The 18685-nt window shown below is 42.5% G+C and overlaps 1 protein-coding gene across 8 annotated transcripts in view; it reads left to right on the top strand.

Annotated features, from left to right (window-relative positions):
- Window positions 1-18685, top strand: part of LRRC49 (leucine rich repeat containing 49) — a 115892-nt gene that overhangs the window by 7917 nt on the left and 89290 nt on the right. For all 8 annotated transcript variants that reach the window (XM_079953250.1, XM_079953249.1, XM_079953248.1 and 5 more), the window contains 5 exons: window positions 1366-1569; window positions 6528-6594; window positions 8930-9073; window positions 11578-11639; window positions 16286-16433. In XM_079953250.1, coding sequence (XP_079809376.1) covers window positions 1366-1569; window positions 6528-6594; window positions 8930-9073; window positions 11578-11639; window positions 16286-16433 — 625 coding nt within the window. The remainder of the gene's footprint in view (window positions 1-1365; window positions 1570-6527; window positions 6595-8929; window positions 9074-11577; window positions 11640-16285; window positions 16434-18685) is intronic.

The following is an 18685-nucleotide window of genomic DNA, read 5'->3' as shown; positions in this document are numbered from 1 at the left end:
TCATGAGCAGTGGCTAATATTAAGAACTTCAATGGTTTTATTCCTATGTACATAAGAAGGTAAGGCTGCACAACCCCCATAGGAGGATTTGTAGTGCCATATCACAATCCTGGATTTCCATGAAGTCGGGGTGGTGGAGGGAAACAAAAGAGAAGGAAGGTTGCACAACAGCAGTGGACAGGGCATGGGAGTGAGAAGGGAGAAACATCGAGGGGTGGGGAAAAGTGGTGGTTAAAATAACCGTAAAAGGTTGAATAAAGCAGGGATGGAGAAAGCTGATCGAAAAATCATGGATTTAAACAACAGCAGAAGTTTGAATAAAGTACTATGGAATATTTGAGGGCAAAATGTTCCCTCAGAACAGGAGTTTACCTGTTTGGGAAATCAGGTCCTTTGCATTGCCATTTCCCCCTGGTTTTCTGGTTTTCTCTTTTAATGGGTACTCATGGCTACGGTGCATGCTCTGTCCTCATTGCAATCTTTTTGACTTCCTGATATTTTTGTGGTTTTGAAAACCTTGGACTTCCCCTGAGTATGCTGATACCTCTACCTTTTTTCTCACTGCTTCAGTCATGCCAACACTTGATAAATCATAAATGATAAATTTTATTTATATCCCGCCCTCCCCAGCCGAAGCCGGGCTCAGGGTGGCTAACAACAATCAAATAATCAAACAATCAAATAATCAAACATTTTAAAAACATTTCATTATAAAAATTAATTAAAATCAAATTGGTGGCAACCGTTAGGCAAAATTCTGTGCAGGTAGCCAGAGGAGGGAGTCAGGCTGCACCCTAACCAAAGGCCTGGTGGAACAACTCTGTCTTGCAGGCCCTGCGGAAAGATGTCAGGTCCTGCAGGGCCCTGGTCTCTTGTGACAGAGCGTTCCACCAGATTGGAGCCGCAGCCGAGAAAGCCCTGGCTCTAGTTGAGGCCAGCCTAACCTCTCTGTGGCTTGGGACCTTCAGGATGTTTTTATTTGAAGACCGTAGGTTCCTCTGTGGGGCATACCAGGAGAGGCGGCCCCGTAGGTACGAGGGTCCTAGGCCGTATAGGGCTTTAAAGGTTAAAACCAGCACCTTAAACCTGATCCTGTACTCCACCGGGAGCCAGTGCAGCTGGTATAGTACCGGATGAATGTGATCTCGCAGCGAAGACCCCATAAGGAGTCTCGCCGCGGCATTCTGCACCTGCTGGAGTTTCTTGGTCAGTCTCAAGGGCAGCCCCATGTAGAGCGTGTTACAATAATCCAGTCTGGAGGTGACCGTTGCGTGGATCACAGTGGCTTGAGTTTGCTATTAGAAGTGATTCCCTGTGTTTGTTGTCACCTGTACTAAACATTTCTTAAAACTTTCCCCCTCCTAGACAAAAGCTGACTGTTTGCCCAATTATTGATGGAGAAGAGCACCTTCGTCTGCTGAGCTTCCAGCATAACTGCATAACACGGATCCAGAATATCTCTAATTTGCAGCATCTTGTTTTCTTAGATCTGTATGATAATCAGATAGAGGAAATCAGCGGCCTTACTACACTAAGGTCCCTCCGTGTCCTTTTGTTAGGAAATAACAGGTAAAAAAGGGAGGGGACCTTGACATACTTAAAATAACACTTTCTAGTGTTCTCTGTGAAACCTGCATAGGGTGTGTTCACTGTAATGTCAAATAAGCCCCCCCTGCGGTTGGCAGAGACGGAATGCAACATAATCTACTTCTTATTGCTTGGGAATCACGACTTACCTAGCTGTCTGCTTGCAGTCAAAGCCAGCCCTGACTAATTTGGACATGTGACAATACAGAGGTGACTGTGGTATCAAACTAAGGTACAGAATTTGTGGATATGAGAAAAAGAATAGCAGTTTTGCCAATTTGTTCCCCAAGCAAGAACAACCTGGGGTGAATGCAGATTGTAGATTTTGAAATCTCCATAGGTGTACCTTGAAACGAACCCTCAAAAGTCACTACCTCAGCTGCCAAAATATTATGGTATGTTTATTAACCTTCCAACTTCTCAGAAGCATACAAAGCCCAGGGCAAGTGGGAACATGGGTTGCCAGTGGGAAGGAGTGTAGAAGCAAATGGAGTAGACAGAATTGGTCGGCTATTAGACAGAGACCGTTAATGTTGGGCCAAATTATGTAATTATACGCACACAGGCATGCTATGCCCAAATTCAGTGCATGATCTGTGCTATCAAAAGTCTTGGCTACTTCTACAGTACAGTGAAGTGTAAACTGACAACATGGGTGAAACTGAACCTATAAATTTTTCGCTCTATAGGGCGCACCTGACCATAGGGTGCACCTAGTTTTCAGAGGGGGAAATCAAGGGAAAAAAATATGATTCTCCCCCCCCCCCCAGCTCTGGGAGCAGCGGACAGGCTGCATGCAGCCTGCGCACTTCTCCCAGACCTTCTCCCTGCTATTGCGGGAGGTGGGGGAATTCCTCCATCTCCCACAAAAGCCCACAGGAGGGAGAAGGGACTGACTTGGCCAGTCAGTCCCTTCTCCCTCCTTGGGGAAAAGCCCCCAAGAGCGGCGCACTCTTTAAAGGCTGCGTGACTCCTGCGGGCTTTTCTACGAGGTGGGGGAATTCCTGTGGGTGCTGCTTTCCCCCACTGCCAGCCTGAAAACCAGGTCAGGGAGCAGTGCAAAGGCGTCGCATGCCTTCCCGCTGCCCCCCGAGCTTGTGGGGCTGGCGCTGGGGGGAAGCACTGCTTTCCCCCACCGCCAGCCTCAAAGACCAGACTCTCCTGGCTTCAGCAAAAGCAACGCCCGCATTCGCTCCATAGGACGCAAACACATTTCCCCTTAATTTTTGGAGGGGAAAAAGTGCGTCCTATAGAGCGAAAAATATGGTAGGTCTCTTTGCAGACCCCATAAACGCAGCAACCTCCCTAATCAGAGAACTCATTACATTTGCAGTGGTGTCGGGCCAACAGGTGAATTTTGCAAAGTTGGAAGCTATGTGCTTCAGCACTGCTCCTCACATCCAAAAAGAACTTGCTAACGCAGGCATAGTCAAACTTGGCCTTCCAGATGTTTTGGGACTGCAACTCCCATCATCCCTATCTAACAGGACTCGTGGTCAGGGATGATGGGAGTTGTAGTCCCAAAACATCTGGAGGGCCGAGTTTGCCTATGCCTGCGCTAACGTCACCAAGGTAAAACTTTGCCACACCAAGTTCAGATACCATGGGGTACAAATAACCAGAAACCTCAATAAATTATAGCTCCACAACTACAACCTCTTGTGGCGACAAATTAACAAAGACCTAAAGAGATGGAACAACATGAACTTCACTCTCTCAGACAAAACAGCCATGATCAAAACGATCACCCTCCCAAAACTAACCTACCTATTCCAAACCCTCCCAACCTGAATTCCCCCAGCCCAACTCCATAAATGGCAGAAAAACCTACACTTATTTATTTTCTCACACAAAAACCCAAGAATAAGCCCCAAATACCTGCACCTCCCCTCCTCAGAAGGACGATGGGAAATCCCCAACATAGAAGCATATTATATTGCCAACCAAGTACGTCACATAATCCCATATATACTAGAAGATGAGACAAAACAATGAATACACCTGGAGAGGGACACAATTGAAAATACCTGCACCACAGCATACCCATTCCTCCCAAACGGGGAAAATTCCCACAACACTAAACAGGTACACACAGACCATGCTTAAAGCATGGAAAGCAGAAGTAGGTAAACTGTCCCCAGCCCCAGCCCCAGCCCCACTAATCCCCTTGGCACACCAGCCATTATTCCATCACACAGCACAAAATCTCCAGATAAAAACCTGGCAAACCAAAGGCTTATATCGCCTAACAGACCTCTATCAAAATAACAAACCCTTATCAACACAAGAAATACAAGACAAACTAGAAGACACCCAAATGCCCTGGCTGACACACCACCAATTACATGCCCTTGTAAACAATCCAGTAGTAAAATCAGCAGCAACTAGGCCCCTGACAACCTTCGAAAACCTCCTCCTAACGACAAAGGGAAACGGCAAAGGGATGGTATCCGCAGTATACAAAATATTACTCCAAAATCCCACAAACCCCCTAGACGTAATCAAAAAACAATGGGGAGACGACATAGGCTATGAGATTAACCCCACTCAGTGGACCAGAATTTGGTCTAAACCTCCCTTTAAATCCATATCAACGAAAAGGAAATAACTCACTCTGAAACTCACTTACAGGTGGTACCTAGCACCGAGGAAATTAGCACTAATACACCCAGGAATCTCATCAAAATGCTGGAGAGGGTGCACCTCCACAGGCACATAGCTCCACATGTGGTGGGAATGCCCCAAAATCCAACTATTCTGGACAACAGCCATATGAGTAATATGCAAAATAACTAAGCAAGTATTAGAAATCACCCCAGAACTGGCCCTACTAAACATCTTCCAAGACAATAATTCCCACTCACATCACAAAGAACTCATCACCCACCTACTCTCAGCAGCCAGAAACATCATAACCAGACACTGTCAGGAGTAAGCATGGACCAATGGTACCAAGTAGTATGGGAAACAGCCTTACGAGAAAAACTACCCAATAAACTGAATCTGACACGGGGACAAACAGAAGAAAATGCCTTCACCCCGGTGTGGCTCCCTTTTATCACATATACAGCCCAACAAGACAAAGACAAGAATCCACCAATAGCATATGAATCAATATGGCTAACCTGATCCAAAAACACCCAGCCACTCCACTCACACATGGAAACAACGACCACCACAGCCAACCACAAACAACCACACCCTAGGCCAACCCCAACCTCTCTCGTCACCAAAGGAACACAAGTGAATAGTAAAGAGAACCTGCACAAGCGACGCTGACACAAAACCCCACATACATTAAGTAAAACAGAAACATTGCCACCTGACCCCACCCCACTTACCGTTCCCCCCACCTCTTTCCCCCCTTTCTTCCTAATTTAACACTAATGTCTCAACAAATGAAACTGATCTGTAGAAAATGTACCTTGGAAAAAGAGATATTGCACATACTTTTGTAAACCAATAAATCTTTAATAAAAAAATACATTTTTTAAAAAAATTGTGAAATCGACAGCATGCATATTTCAAGACCCTAATAAGCTCTGCAAATTTTTTTCCAGTTGATGGCAGAAATGTACATATTGGCTTTGAATAATAAAAAATAATAAGAGTAAGATTATTACTATTAATATCCCTCTGGGTGGCATATAGAATACAGTGGTACTTCGGTTTACAAACGTAATCCGTTCTGGAAGTCTGTTCTTAAACCAAAGCCGTTCTTAAACTGAGGCGTGCTTTACCTAATGAGGCCTCCCGCTGCTGGTGCCCTTCTACCATTCGGCTTCTGTTCGTAGACCGAGATAAAGTTTGCTAACCAGAACACTACTTCCGATTTTGCAGAATTCGTATACCGAATAGTTCGTAAACAGAGCTGTTCTTAAACCGAGGTACCACTGTATATAAAAACATCATAAAACATTGAACAAGTAGAAAAACAGAGTATCTTACACCAGCTTGCACTCTGCTAGAGAGCAAGCCAAACTATACATGATAAAGACTCTGTACTAGCTGAGAATATCGGGGCTGGGATAGCCTAGGAGCAGGAGCTAACCTCAGAAAGAGTCCCAACTTTGCCCTGCCAGCTTTTCCCTGTCTTGTGTGAGGGGAGCCTGAGGAAATCGTCCTCCTTCTGTGAGCTCCCTCCCCCCAGCACTGCAGAATGGCACACCACCTCCCTAGGAGTGAGCAGCTCCTGCAAATCCCAACATTTTCCTCTGAGACTCTTTCCAAGCTTTACTCACCACTCCTGCTGGTCTCAACCGGGAACCGGGTGAGAGTGGAGGAGAAATGCAAGATCCTCTTCCACACACTCGAGATGCCTCAAACTCGGAGGGGGGGGGGGTTGTTCAGTTGCGGCTATTAATGCAAGTCTGAATATGGGACAAACCACAAGTAACTACGAATTAAGTGGGGCTTTCTTCTTTATTTACTTCTAACCACCCTTGGATTGGAGGAGGGTGAGTTCCTGGTGCCAGTCAGGAACAGATTGCTAGGAGATTCATAATTTCACTCTCCTTTATTGGAATGCTTAGTACTGCAAGAAGTCTCAGAAGCTGCTGTTTTCCCAAGTTTGCTGTTGCATCTTGTCCTGTACCCACCTTCTTGCTAAGCACTCCACTTCCAGAATCCATACAATTTCAAGCTGGTGTATGGAGGTCTTCCCTTTTTTTCTGCCTCTGTTCAGCATGTTGGCTTTGCCATTTACGTTAGCAGCAGGGGTAGATCTGTGGTTGAATCCCACTGTCCTTGCCTTCACATTGGGGACCTGTGTATGCTGGAGGTTCTGGGATGCACTGGCATTCTGCCTGGGATTAGATCCTCAGGTGGTTGGTTATGCTGGACAGAAGCCCATAGTAGATTAAAGCCTGGGCAGGGGTCAAATGGGAATAAATTTCCCCTCCTTGAAATAAAAATACTTCTTGAATGCTTGAATGTTTCAGAATAAGGAGAATATCAAACCTGGATAACCTTGTAAGCCTTGATGTCTTGGACCTTCATGGAAATCAGGTATAATGTGATAAATGCTTTTTCAGTTTGTACCATGGGGTACCTGTTGCTGGCTTTTTAGGTGTAGCGCTGCTTTGCACCTCCCCTTTGTTTTCATGAGACTTGCTAAATTGAAGGAACTTAACTTTGCATAGTTTTTCAGAATCTTACATTGAGTTAATTATGCCATCAGCCTGTGAAGTCTAGTGTCTCATTCATTTCGTTAGGGCTGTCAGATGACTAGATAACCACCTGCTCCTTCACTATATTGAAGAGTTAAAGTGTTTGGGGGCTTTTTATTTCGAAAAAGACATCTAGTGGGTTGGGGGAGCACACCTAATGTTTACAAAATCAGATACCATCTTATTGGGACGTCCATCCGACCTTGTAGAATCTGGGCCTTTAGTGTGGTGGCACATTCTCCTCGAAGTATCCTTCCATTACTCTTCAGGTGCCATCTCTCTTTTCTGTGCCTATCAAAGACCCTCCCTTTTCAACAAGCCTTGTAAGGGGAAAATCTATCTAATCTGCGACTGTGTTGGATTTGAAACTGTTCTGACATATAAAATTGGTTTGACATAGGGAATTTTTGTAATTACCTTTATTGATATTTTCACTATGGAATCACTTCAAGTTATTTTTTGAGAAACGATTATTTAGTGGAATCAAATAAATGAAATAACTGATCTCTCCTGTAGGTGACATATTAATAATGTTATCATGTTGATTCATTATATTTGTACAGTTCTGTGCTTTTTAGCCAAGATTGTTGTGATCCACTAAATGAATCAGTTAAATCAGTCATTTTGGTTATTTGGTCTACAGACATTGAACATCAAACATATGTTATCAAGACAGCCACAGCAGAGAGAAAATGCATATATGTGCACACAAATTGTGCCTTTTAAAATAATAAAATGTGTGAACAGTCAGAAATAGTTTAAAATACATAAAATTTTGATTGACCACTTTTTCCATTTAGTAACTAACCTGGTTTTGATGGCTATGGTGAGGAACATGACTATATTTTCTGTGACCTTATGATTAGAGTCTGCCATTAAAATTGCAACAGAACCCACCTGACCCTCAAAAAGTGTTAGTCAGTTCATGTACAGGGCTGGCATCAAGGGTCAGCAGAGTTGAGCACCTGCTAAGGGCCCATAGGAGGCTGGTGGAGAAGAGTTCCCTCCTGGACCTGCTGCAACAAGCAGGCTCACTTGCTGAGGGACACGGTGAAGGCGAAGCACGGAAGGTGTCTTGCTCAAGAGCACTCCCCAGGAAGTATTGGGAGCAGCAGTGAACCCTGGACCTGGCAGAAATGGCAGCCCACCAAAACATGCAAAACTGCCCATCAATTTACTCAAAACAATGGGGAAAGATTAGATTTCTCTTGTGTCATCATACAACAAGGCCGGCCAAAGAAGATGATTTCTAGTAGGATCAGGGTAGAGAGAAGAAGATCCCTCTTCACACAAAACATAATTAATTTATGGAATTTGCTGTCTTAAACTGTATTTATGGTCACTGGCTTAGATAGCTTCAAAAGGGATTAACATTCATGGTGCTTTTTACTAAAAGGAATTCATGTGTACAGAGGGGAGTATCCTGAGTATTAGTTGTTGGGGAAGGATGAGTGAGAAGGATAAGCTGAGAAAATCATGCTTAATCTTGTGTGTGCTCAAACCGTACTGTAATATTTGAGCTCTGTTTCATCTAATGCTTTGTTTCTACTTTAGTTAACATAATTTTATAAAACCATATATGTGTGTGTGTCTGTGTGTAGATCTATAGATAGTTTGTGTGTGTTTTAAAAAGGAAAGAAGGAAAGCTGTGATAGGAAGGAATTCCATTAACACTGACAGAAGAAGTTAATAAATAATATCTCTATGAATTCTTCATGAATCCCAGATTTCTGCTGTTCTGATAAATGCTTCTGCTCTTTTGAAAGGAGGCACTGCAGGGACTCCTAGCAAGAAGCCATCTTTGGAGAGTTCCAGTCTTCATTCTTAGCCACTTGTTCCTGTTCTCCATTTCTGTGTGATGTCAGCTGTACTGCTTCCTAACCCTATTATTTCAGTTATTTGCTTCTTAGGTAGTTGGTGCTCTACAATTAACTTATCCTTTGCATGGTTGCTAGGAAGTAAGTCCTACAGTGCTTAGTGGAGCTTACTCCCATGTAAGTGTGCATAGGGGTGTGACCATAAACATTTCACTTTTTTACCTCCATAAGATCCGGAGGCACAGTTCAGGCTTAGAAGAGAAGCTGCTTGTTTAATGGTGTCATTCTTAAAGGGGGAAAAGAAGGGTTGGGCTCAACTGATACAATCCTCATTCTTCCTCATCTTCTCTTTTACAGATTGCTATCATAGAAAATCTCCACCATTTAAGTGACCTCAGAGTGCTGAATCTTGCCCGGAATTGCTTAACATACATTGAAAACCTGAACGGACTAGATTCACTGACGGAACTTAATCTTAGATATAATCAGATCAGAATTGTGGTAAGTGAACTGAATCCATTTGCTCTAGAAAAAAATGCTATAATTTGAATGAACTATATTGCTTTTGGAATTTTAAAACAAATTTGATTCAAAAAAATTCAGTTTCTTTTGGTGGATTTTTTTGGGGGTATCAATGTATATTGTCATGTATAGTCTTCAGTTGAAGAGAGAGCCTATGAATACATATTTTGCAGGAGATCTATAAAGTGATATACCTAAGGGATGTTTGAATTGCTGCAAGCCTTGGAATCTTAAGGTCATGGAAAGTCAGGGCAGACAGAAGGTGTCTGACGGCCATTGTCTGAACTGTATTGTTCTTGAGTAAGAAGAGGGAAAGCAAGGAGGAGAAGCAGAGGTTAGATATCCATACACCAAGGAAAGGAAGAGGTTTTGGGAAAGGAGGATTGCAGAAGAGCATGGCTCAGAGAAAAGGGGTGGTGGTCTGAGTTGGACAGCAGGGAAAGGCGAGAGAGAGAGACGCCCCCCAATAGTTAAAAAATTGTTTAATTAGCCAAAGACCTGGGAGAAGAGGAATGTTTTCACCTGGCACCTAAAGATATGTAGCAAAGGCTCCAGGCAAGCCTCCCTGGGGAGAGCATTCCACAAGTGGGGAGCCACCACAGAAAAGGCCTGTTCTTGTGTTGCCACCCTCTGGACCTCTCACGGAGGAGGCACATGAAGAAGGGTCTCAGATGATGATTGCAGGGTCTGGATTGGTTCATATGGAGAGATGTGGTCCATGAAGTCCATTTGAGTAGAAAATCAGCACATCAGAGAGGGACAAAATTGTCCAGGCCATTCATGGTTGTGATAGTTTTTTCCTTGCTGGCAGTGTTTGTTTTTCCTCTACACTACAGTATTCTAAGCTGGTCCTGAGGATCTTATAACATTAAGAATTTGGTATTGGAGTTTGCCCGTTTTCTTCTTCCCCTCTTTGACCCTTTTCTCTTTAATATCACAGCTTTTTAGATTATAAGCCTGAGGGCAAGAACTTTTTTTATTTGTAAGACACTCTGGGAGTTTATCCAGCTAGAGAGTTGGGGGGGTATAAATAGATTGAAATTGCTGCATTGTCTGTTAGAATCTACCTTTTGCTACATTAGCCATCTAGACTGTGCGCTCAGGACAATTGTTTAAGAAGCAACTAATCCTTGTTATCTTGAGCATAGACCTTGTGGTGGTGAGAATGAAACATCTGCATGACAAAATGAGTCTTGCTTTTCACATTGTGTAGGGAAGGGGTTTTTGTTTGTTCAAGAAAATCAACAATCTTGCCTATCATGATGTGGGTGAGAAACACCATGGACTGGCCCATATCATGACCCACATATTTGTCCCGCTCCTGAAAGCCAAGGAGACCCCTTGGTTATTCTTTTTGTATGTTACTATGTTATACATTTTTGTGTTTTTATATTGTAAACTGCCCTGTGATCCTTGGATGAAGGGTGGTATAGAAATTTAATAAATCATCGTTATCATTATCAACATTATCTTGGTGTATTTGTATCCACTCATTGCAAGTTGGAGAGTTGCCTCACCCACTGAACTAATCAGTTTGGTGGTGGCAATGGCAAAAATAAACGTCTCTGACTCATGGAAGAATTGGATGGATGGTTAAAGTGATGTTGTTGTTGTTGTTGTTAATAGTAATAATAATACAGTGGTACCTTGGGTTAAGTACTTAATTCATTCTGGAGGTCTGTTCTTAACCTGAAACTGTTCTTGACCTGAAGCACCACTTTAGCTAATGGGGCCTCCTGCTGTCACCACGCCGCTGGAGCACGATTTCTGTTCTCATCCTGAAGCAAAGTTCTTAACCCGAGGTAATATTTCTGGGTTAGCAGAGTCTGTAACCTGAAGTGTATGTAACCTGAAGTGTATGTAACCCGAGGTATCACTGTAATAATAATAATAATATATACCTTCCCTGTGTTCCCACAAAGGCTGTGCATTGCAAACTGATAACCATTTTGTGAGATCTGGAGTGCATTTCTGTGTTGTCTGTGGTGGGACTCCAACTCGTTAAGCTACTTGAGGAAGCAGGGAAATGTCTGCAGAGCACATTTCAGTATTGCTTGCTGCTGGTTGGACAGCTGCATGCATGAGTTAGCACTTTGATGCTTTAGACAACAGCATGACTACAAAATTGGATTTTATTTTGCTTGCCGTTTCATAGCGGTCTGCTTTCCCCTGCAGCTGAAACCCTGAGTCAGCACCTCAGTTCCTTTTTTGAGAAGCCTGCTCAAAAAGAGGCCAGCATCTACTGCCGCTGCGTCTCCCCTCTCTTTTGCTCAACACTTTCTGTTGCAAGCAGTCCAGCTTATTTTCCAAGAGGATCTATGCACCACAGAGGGATGGAGCCGCGTGTTCGACATCAGTTGGCACTGCAGCAAGGTTACAGTAAATTGCAGTAGGCATGTTTCATCCTCCAGAGAAGCAAGAGCGTGTAGAGCATGCTGCCCTTCAGATGCTGAATTTGGTGTTTTTTCTCTCTCTCCTTCTAGAAAGATGTGGATACTTTGCCCTGCCTCCAACGTCTCTTCCTCAGCTTTAACAATATATCTCGGTAAGCAGAAACTGCTGGTGGGCGGGGAGAGAATCCGTTTGCTCTCTCAGTGCCTCACTTATTACCACTATCCATTTAAAATTAAATATTTGCCAGTGGTTACTTTTGTCTGACTGGTAGACAAATGATACAGTATATGGAGAAAGAGAACAACTATGAACCCAAAATTTAGCAAAACATTTAATCTTTTTTTCTAAGTGCACAGAGAAGAAATGTTTCTCTTCTGTTTTAAAATATGTCATTACCATACTTAAGTAGAAAGCCCGGATATTGATACTGCAGAGTCAATGTTAATCTGAATTAGTTTGTGAATCACTATTATTCTCCTTATTTTAAAAATGCCCTAACTGGGTTTAGATTATACAGCCTGTTATATTTGCTCCAGACTGTCATGTAAACTGATGTCTCTTTAATTGAAGTTACAGGCTTCCATTTGTGCAGGTCATTGAGCATCCTTTTTTTAGTTACTAAGATGCAGCTTGTTCCTTTCTATGCTACGCTTCAACCTAGTTATGAAATCAGGAGTAAAACACATTTTTTTAAAAAAAGAGCTGCATTTTCTGAATCTTATTCTCCCCACCCCCTCCTTTATTCTGTTTTTATATAATTTTGGCTGCAGCATTTAATTAAGCCTGTTTTCAAAATTAGCGAATGTATTCTTTCCTGGATGCACTTTCCCCTTGATCACAATTTAGTATGTCTAACATCCTTTCTCAGAGGCAATTACGTGTTGCAGCGATTCCTCACTGCAGGATATTCAGCCTGGGATTGCAGCAATTACTCACACATTGGGAGGGTGGGGGAGGCAGGCAAGGGGTTTTAATTGCTCTCAGTGGAATTTAACCACGTGGAACTACTGCTGTTTGTTTTATTGTGCTTATGTTCTGGAGAAGTGGAATGGGGAAGTGAACTAATTGAAATAAGTGAAAATGGTAACTCTTGTTGTGAAAATGTTGCTTGTTGGCTGCAGTTTAAACTGTGGAAGGATATGTGCCACTTGCTGGGTAGAGTTTTCAGTACTTAGGAGTTTATGTATTGCAACAGTGCTGAGAACCTAAACTTCACATTCAGTGCATATCCTTCCATAGATTGGATTTGGCAGCATTATTTAGACATGAACACAGCCATTTTACCAACACTCCAGCTTAATCTGCCCCGCCCTCCTTTATGGTTTGGATTGTTTCACTTTGAATGATACATAAATCCTACCCCGATTTAACTTTTTTGGAGGGGGGGGAGTGTTTGGCTGGGCTCAGCAGTTAAAAGACTGCAGAGGTATATTGCTCTGCCTTTAGGATGTAAACCCTGCAGTCAGTGAGAATTATTTTCTGCTCAGTGTAACTGAACATCATTTTTCCAGTGTCCCAGTTTCTCTCAAGCAAAGTTCCGCTGTGGTGGTGGTAGTTCTGTACTTGGGGAAGGGAGACTGTGAATTAGAAAAAAGAAAACTGCAATGTCTAGACTGGGGCTGAACTTAAATGGCCCTTTCCTGAGTTTGCTAACTGTTTCTTGTGCTGTGAAGTTGGAGGGGTCATTCTCCTGTGATGTCACGCTGGACTCAGGAGGGTTTAGCTCTTCCAAATGCTCTAAGGCAGGGATGCAGTCACCTCACAGGAAACAGTTTCATCAGCTCTGTTCACGGAAGTAACCCAAGTTATGTTCTTGCTGTTTGCTTGCCATTCTGTTGTCACATGCAAAACTTACCGTATTTTTTGCTCTATAGGATGCACCCAACCATAGGACGCACCTTGTTTTAGAGGGGGAGAACAAGGAAAAAAAATTCTCCCCCTCTCTGCTCAGCGCCCCTTCAGCGAAGCAACAGGAGAAACGGAACCCCTTCCATTTCTCCTCCCGCTTCGCTGAAGGGGCGCTGTGCAGCTCTCCCTCTCTGCTGAAGCCAGGAGAGCAAGACTCTCCCGGCTTCAGCGAAAGGAACCCGAAGCCTCCGGAATGCAGCGGGAACTCGTGCTGCACTCCAAAGGCTTCAGGCGGCTATCCCTGAAGCCTGGAGAGCGAGAGGGGTCGGTGCGCACTGACCCCTCTCGCTCTCCAGGCTTCAGCGAAAGCAACGCAAAGTCTCCGGAGCGCGGAGGGAGCGCTCCTTCTGTGCTTTGGAAGCTTCGCGTTGCTATTGCTGAAGCCAAGGAGCCTGCATTTGCTCCATAGGACGCACACACATTTCCCCTTAATTTTTGGAGGGGAAAAAGTGCGTCCTATAGAGCAAAAAATATGGTACTTTCTAGGCGAATCATTTTTGAGATAGCCATGATGTTTATCATGTTTAGCCATGTTTATCACTCTTAGTGCTGAAATAAAAAGTGATGGTTCATTAATATTATGTTTTTCTTTAAAGTAGAAGCTTAAGTTCTTGACACTTCAAATAGAGATGTAATAATTGAGGGTGTGTGTATGAGGGAAGAGGAGTTGTACCTCTGGCCATGCTCCTTCTGGGTTAGTTTGTCCAGGTAAATGTGTACATCAGAAACAGGGAATCTTCTTTCCAACAGAGGTTGTCCCCCCATCTTTCCTTCTCTGTGACTAGCCCTCTCTTCAGTATTCCCCGTTGGTATTTCCCCCATTTATCTTTGTTTCTATCTCTCTGTATCTCTAGGCTTTCATGCGTTATTTCTCCTCCTACTTGTGAGCCTATGTACCACAGGAGAGCACCTGAAGTAGTGAAGGTTCCACCTCAGGCTGCACAATTGCTGTCACTTATGCCATTGTTTTTGTGTATAAAGCAGTATTTTTAAAGCAGGGATTATGCACTAAGAATGGCAGCATTTTTAAAGATATGTTGCAGACCTGCTGGGAAGGCACAACCAGGGTGACTGCCCTCTGCCCCAGCCTTGGGTACCTTGCGAGGGCAGCCCTGCCTCTTCCTGCTCACCTGGTGAAGCCGGGGGAGGCCAGCCAGGCTGCTGCTAGAACAGTGTCAGTGCAGGTGAAAGAGGTAATCCCTACTGAGGCAGTAGAAAAAGAACAGAAAGTGAGCTGGGGGGCTCCTCCCCCATCAGCATGAAGAGGAAGGGGGGCAGAGGCAAGAGTGGGGTCACAGCCCTCTCTCCACTTATGGGGGGAAATCATGGGAAGGTCTAAGATCCCTCAGGGAAGATGTAGCAGGTGTTTAATACACTCAACCCTAGCTTTTAAGGTCAAGTGTATTCATTTATATTAGATTAATATTTTATTTCTCTGCAAAAGTTAATCTAGCACAACAGAGGAGAAAAAAGCATTTATATTTTGTGTAGCTGAGAGAGATCCAGAAAAGTGCTTCTTCTAAAGAGCTATTGTATTTTTATGTTGTGAACCACCCTGAGATCGGCAGATGAAGGGCAGCATACAAATTTCAGCAACAACAACAATTAATATAAATTATTGATAAAAGTAACAAGGTCATTTCTACTGTTACTTCTATATATTTCATAAATTTTATACACTGATTGTAAAAACAACAACCCTCAAAGCGGTTTTCAAAAAAATAATAAAATCATCAGTAAAAAGAACTGACAATAATTTTAACAGTTCAAGAAAATTAAAATCAACAATAAACTAAAAACAGATAGAAACCTATAACTAAAAACTGATGTGTGTTTTAAATACCTTATTTTTGTCTCTGCCAGCTGGCCATCTGTTTGGGGAAATTAGATAGAGGATTTGCACTGGAATTTGATGCCCGGGAGCAGTAAATAATGGACTTCATCCCCAATTTACCATTTGGCATTGGGCCTCATCCCCTGAACCACTGCACCTGGAGGACCTCTGGGTTCCCGCTTAAATCATCAACAACAGCCACCATTCCTGCATGCCTGAGGGTGTGTCCCCCTCCCTTGCCACAGTGGGACCAGCAAACAGGCCAGAAGATTTGCAGTTAAATCCCCTCTGAATCAGTGGTCTCACATACGTATCTCTTTGGCCATTGCACCCTCCTGCCATTATCTGAGCTCCTGCCTTTACTTGCGCTTGTTCACTGTTGAGACTTTGTATTTTGTTCAGTTCAGGATCCTATTGCATGGGAGAGCCCTATGCTACCCCCTGCCCCCCCCCCCCCCCGCCGCTGCATTGGTGTTGTTGGGCAAATTTGACATTGGGAGAATGGGAAAGACAAGCTTGCAGGTCCAGGAGAAAGAAGCAGAGGTGCAGAGGAAACATGTAAACTTTTTGATATATTTCCTTTTTTAAAAAAAGGGCAGTTGAAACAGCCAGCCCTCTCCTGAGCATATTTCATTCCCAACTGCATTGGTGCTTTGTTTATTGGTCACTCAGCCATGATAAACATTTGAGTGATTGAAACCATGACAGTGATAGATGTAACTGATATGACATCCCTCAGGAACAGATCTGGATATAACCCAATTCACACATTTCAAACCTTTACAACAAAAAACCAGTGAATATTGTGAAAGTTAACTGAAACATCCCATTAAGTTTGAAAGTCACATAAAACCAAATATGTCAAAAAACCTTGACCAGTTATTGCAAAAATTCACCTTTCTCTATTTGATGGGGGGAATAGTATTGTTACTGCTTGCTTTTAATTAGTGGAATGATATCAATAATGGTTATTTTAAGGTTAATAGTCATAGAAATTGATGATTGTATGTTTGAGATCCGTGACTTGTGTTCCATTCCTTTTTCTTTTCACCTAGTTTTGATGACATCTTGTGCCTTGCCGATTCTGCATCCCTTTCAGACATCACCCTAGATGGCAACCCGATAGCGCAAGAGGCGTTTTACAAGCATACTGTTCTCCACCATATGATGCAGCTCCGACAGCTGGATATGAAGAAGATCACAGTAAGAGAAACTCTGTGGGGAAAACTCTGTGATGGGTTAAACCTTGAAATAAGCAAGGAGTTTTATTTAACCAGACTATTCACAGTGCCAGCAGGTTTTGTGTTTTTTATTATTTTTTAAAAAACTTACTACAGTTACTAAGAATATTTTTACTATTTTCTATATACAAAATGCTTAGCAATCTCCTCTGATTTGTCTTATTGACAACCCCATAAGGAGTGAGGTCTACACTCATTGAATTTATGTTTGGGATAAGACAGCAGAAGGACTGTCTGTGTCAGTATGAGTTTCCCATTCCATAAGATCATTCTCTGAGGCTCTTCTCGGGTTTTGGCTCTTTCAGAATTTAGGCAGGTAGAGCTGGAGAGAGCGGTCTCCCCCTCCCAAATTATGGAATCCCCTTCCCATAAATAAGCACTGGGAACTTTAGTTAAGATGCATCTTCTCTTCACTGTTGTTAAGTTTGCATTTTATATTCAGCATTTTTATTTTACTGGTATTTTTGTTGAAAGCCACTCTGAAGTAGAAAGCCAACATATAACATACAGATATTATAAATGAGCACAAGCAGCAGTCCCAATTGCATGGTAAGCTGTTTTTGCAACCAGCCTTTGTGTACAGTAAACCCACAACTTACACACATTTAACTTGTGCTCATTCAGCTTAACACATATGGCAAAAAATATAAATATATAAATATAAAAAAATAGAAAGGGGCTGAGTTCTGGGGGAAATGGTGTTGGCAATCCCACCCGCCATTGAACCCAATCCCTGTTTAAATTGTGAGCTTATTGTACTGCATAAAGACACAAGAATACAAAGAGCCCCCACAGAAAGAGACAAACGAATGAAAGAAAACCTCCCTCCCATGTCAAGAATATAAACACCTCACCATTAAGGCATTAAGAGAGAGAGACAGCCTGTTCTCCTGGACTGGAATTAATATAAGAGGAAGGAACTAGTCTTCCTAGAACCCATCACTTCTTATTTCACTTTGGGTTAGGCTACATCATTGGGTAAGTTTGACAGAGAACGCTTCCTGTCATACCACCTTTGGAGGGGCAGATTGTTGATCACTTTTCCAGAGAAAGGTTATCTCCATTTGCTCAGCTGTGAGAAGATGGATCATTAACTATTTGGAGAGGATGGCTTTATTTGCTCCCCAGAAGGGAAATAGTAGGTCCAGTTCAACTTTACAGTGAAAGAAATGACTCTGAAACTTAGTAGCTGTCTTACATTCCCTCCAAAGATGTTTGTATGAACCTTGCACCAAACAATTCCTCCATCCCAAAGGTATGATGCAGCTAAACAGGCTTTACTTTGAACCAATGGCTCTTTTAGCAGCCTATTTAACAGCTTAGTTAAAAATGTTGGAAATGCCAACATTACTATAATTACCATCTCTCCTTACAACTGCTGCAAATAAATAAATAGAATGAAAATGTCAGAATAGGTATGTCCTGAATAAATTTGACAGCAAGGATTTTCTTTTTTAAACAAACCACCTGCTGAATACTCTCATTGCATTTAATATGCAGGGTCTATCCGGCCATACAGATTTTCTTCTTTCTAGAACTTTCTCTTAATAAAAATATATTTTGAGGCTTTTTATTAAACATCCAAGATGTATATAAATGAATAAAATAAATCTAAAATTAAGAGTCACAATATACTTGCATTGAAGAACCTTTTAATATATTTTATGGTAACATAATTTTTATTCATTCATGGTTGCATTGAGATATATAAATTTCTGAATGTATTAACAAAGTTGTGTCAAAGTGTATATACCAAAACTTACAATTATTACAGATATGAAATTATGTATAGTATTGTCTAATGCTTAGATTGGTGACCGTAAGTAAAAGGTACTTTGTATCAATAACGATTAGAATTTATAAAAATTTATAGGGAGGGGGAAGGTGGAAAATTGAAATATGCCCTTCATGCACGCACAACTGTGCTGTAAACTATTAGTACTGTTCTACCATAACTGTCACACCAGACTGCATTAAAATTATCAGGTTTCTTTTGGCCTCTTGCTACTTCCAATTTTTGTGTCAGTTTTTCCAATAATGGAAGGTGGTCGATGTTCTTGGTAGACGAGGAACAGAGGGAAAAGCTGTTTCCTAGTTCTGCTGGATCTCTCAGTTCTTTTGATACCGTGGCTTTTGATACCATTGACCATGGTATTCTTCTGGGGAAGCCAGCTGGGGGCAATGTTATGCCGTGGTTCCGCTCCTTCCTCCTGG

The sequence above is a fragment of the Podarcis cretensis genome, assembly GCF_951804945.1.
Source record: "Podarcis cretensis genome assembly, chromosome: 14".
Classification (NCBI taxonomy): Eukaryota; Metazoa; Chordata; class Lepidosauria; order Squamata; family Lacertidae; genus Podarcis; species Podarcis cretensis.
The sequence above is the reverse complement of the archived record's forward strand: the minus strand, read 5'-3'. Positions and strand labels throughout refer to the sequence as shown.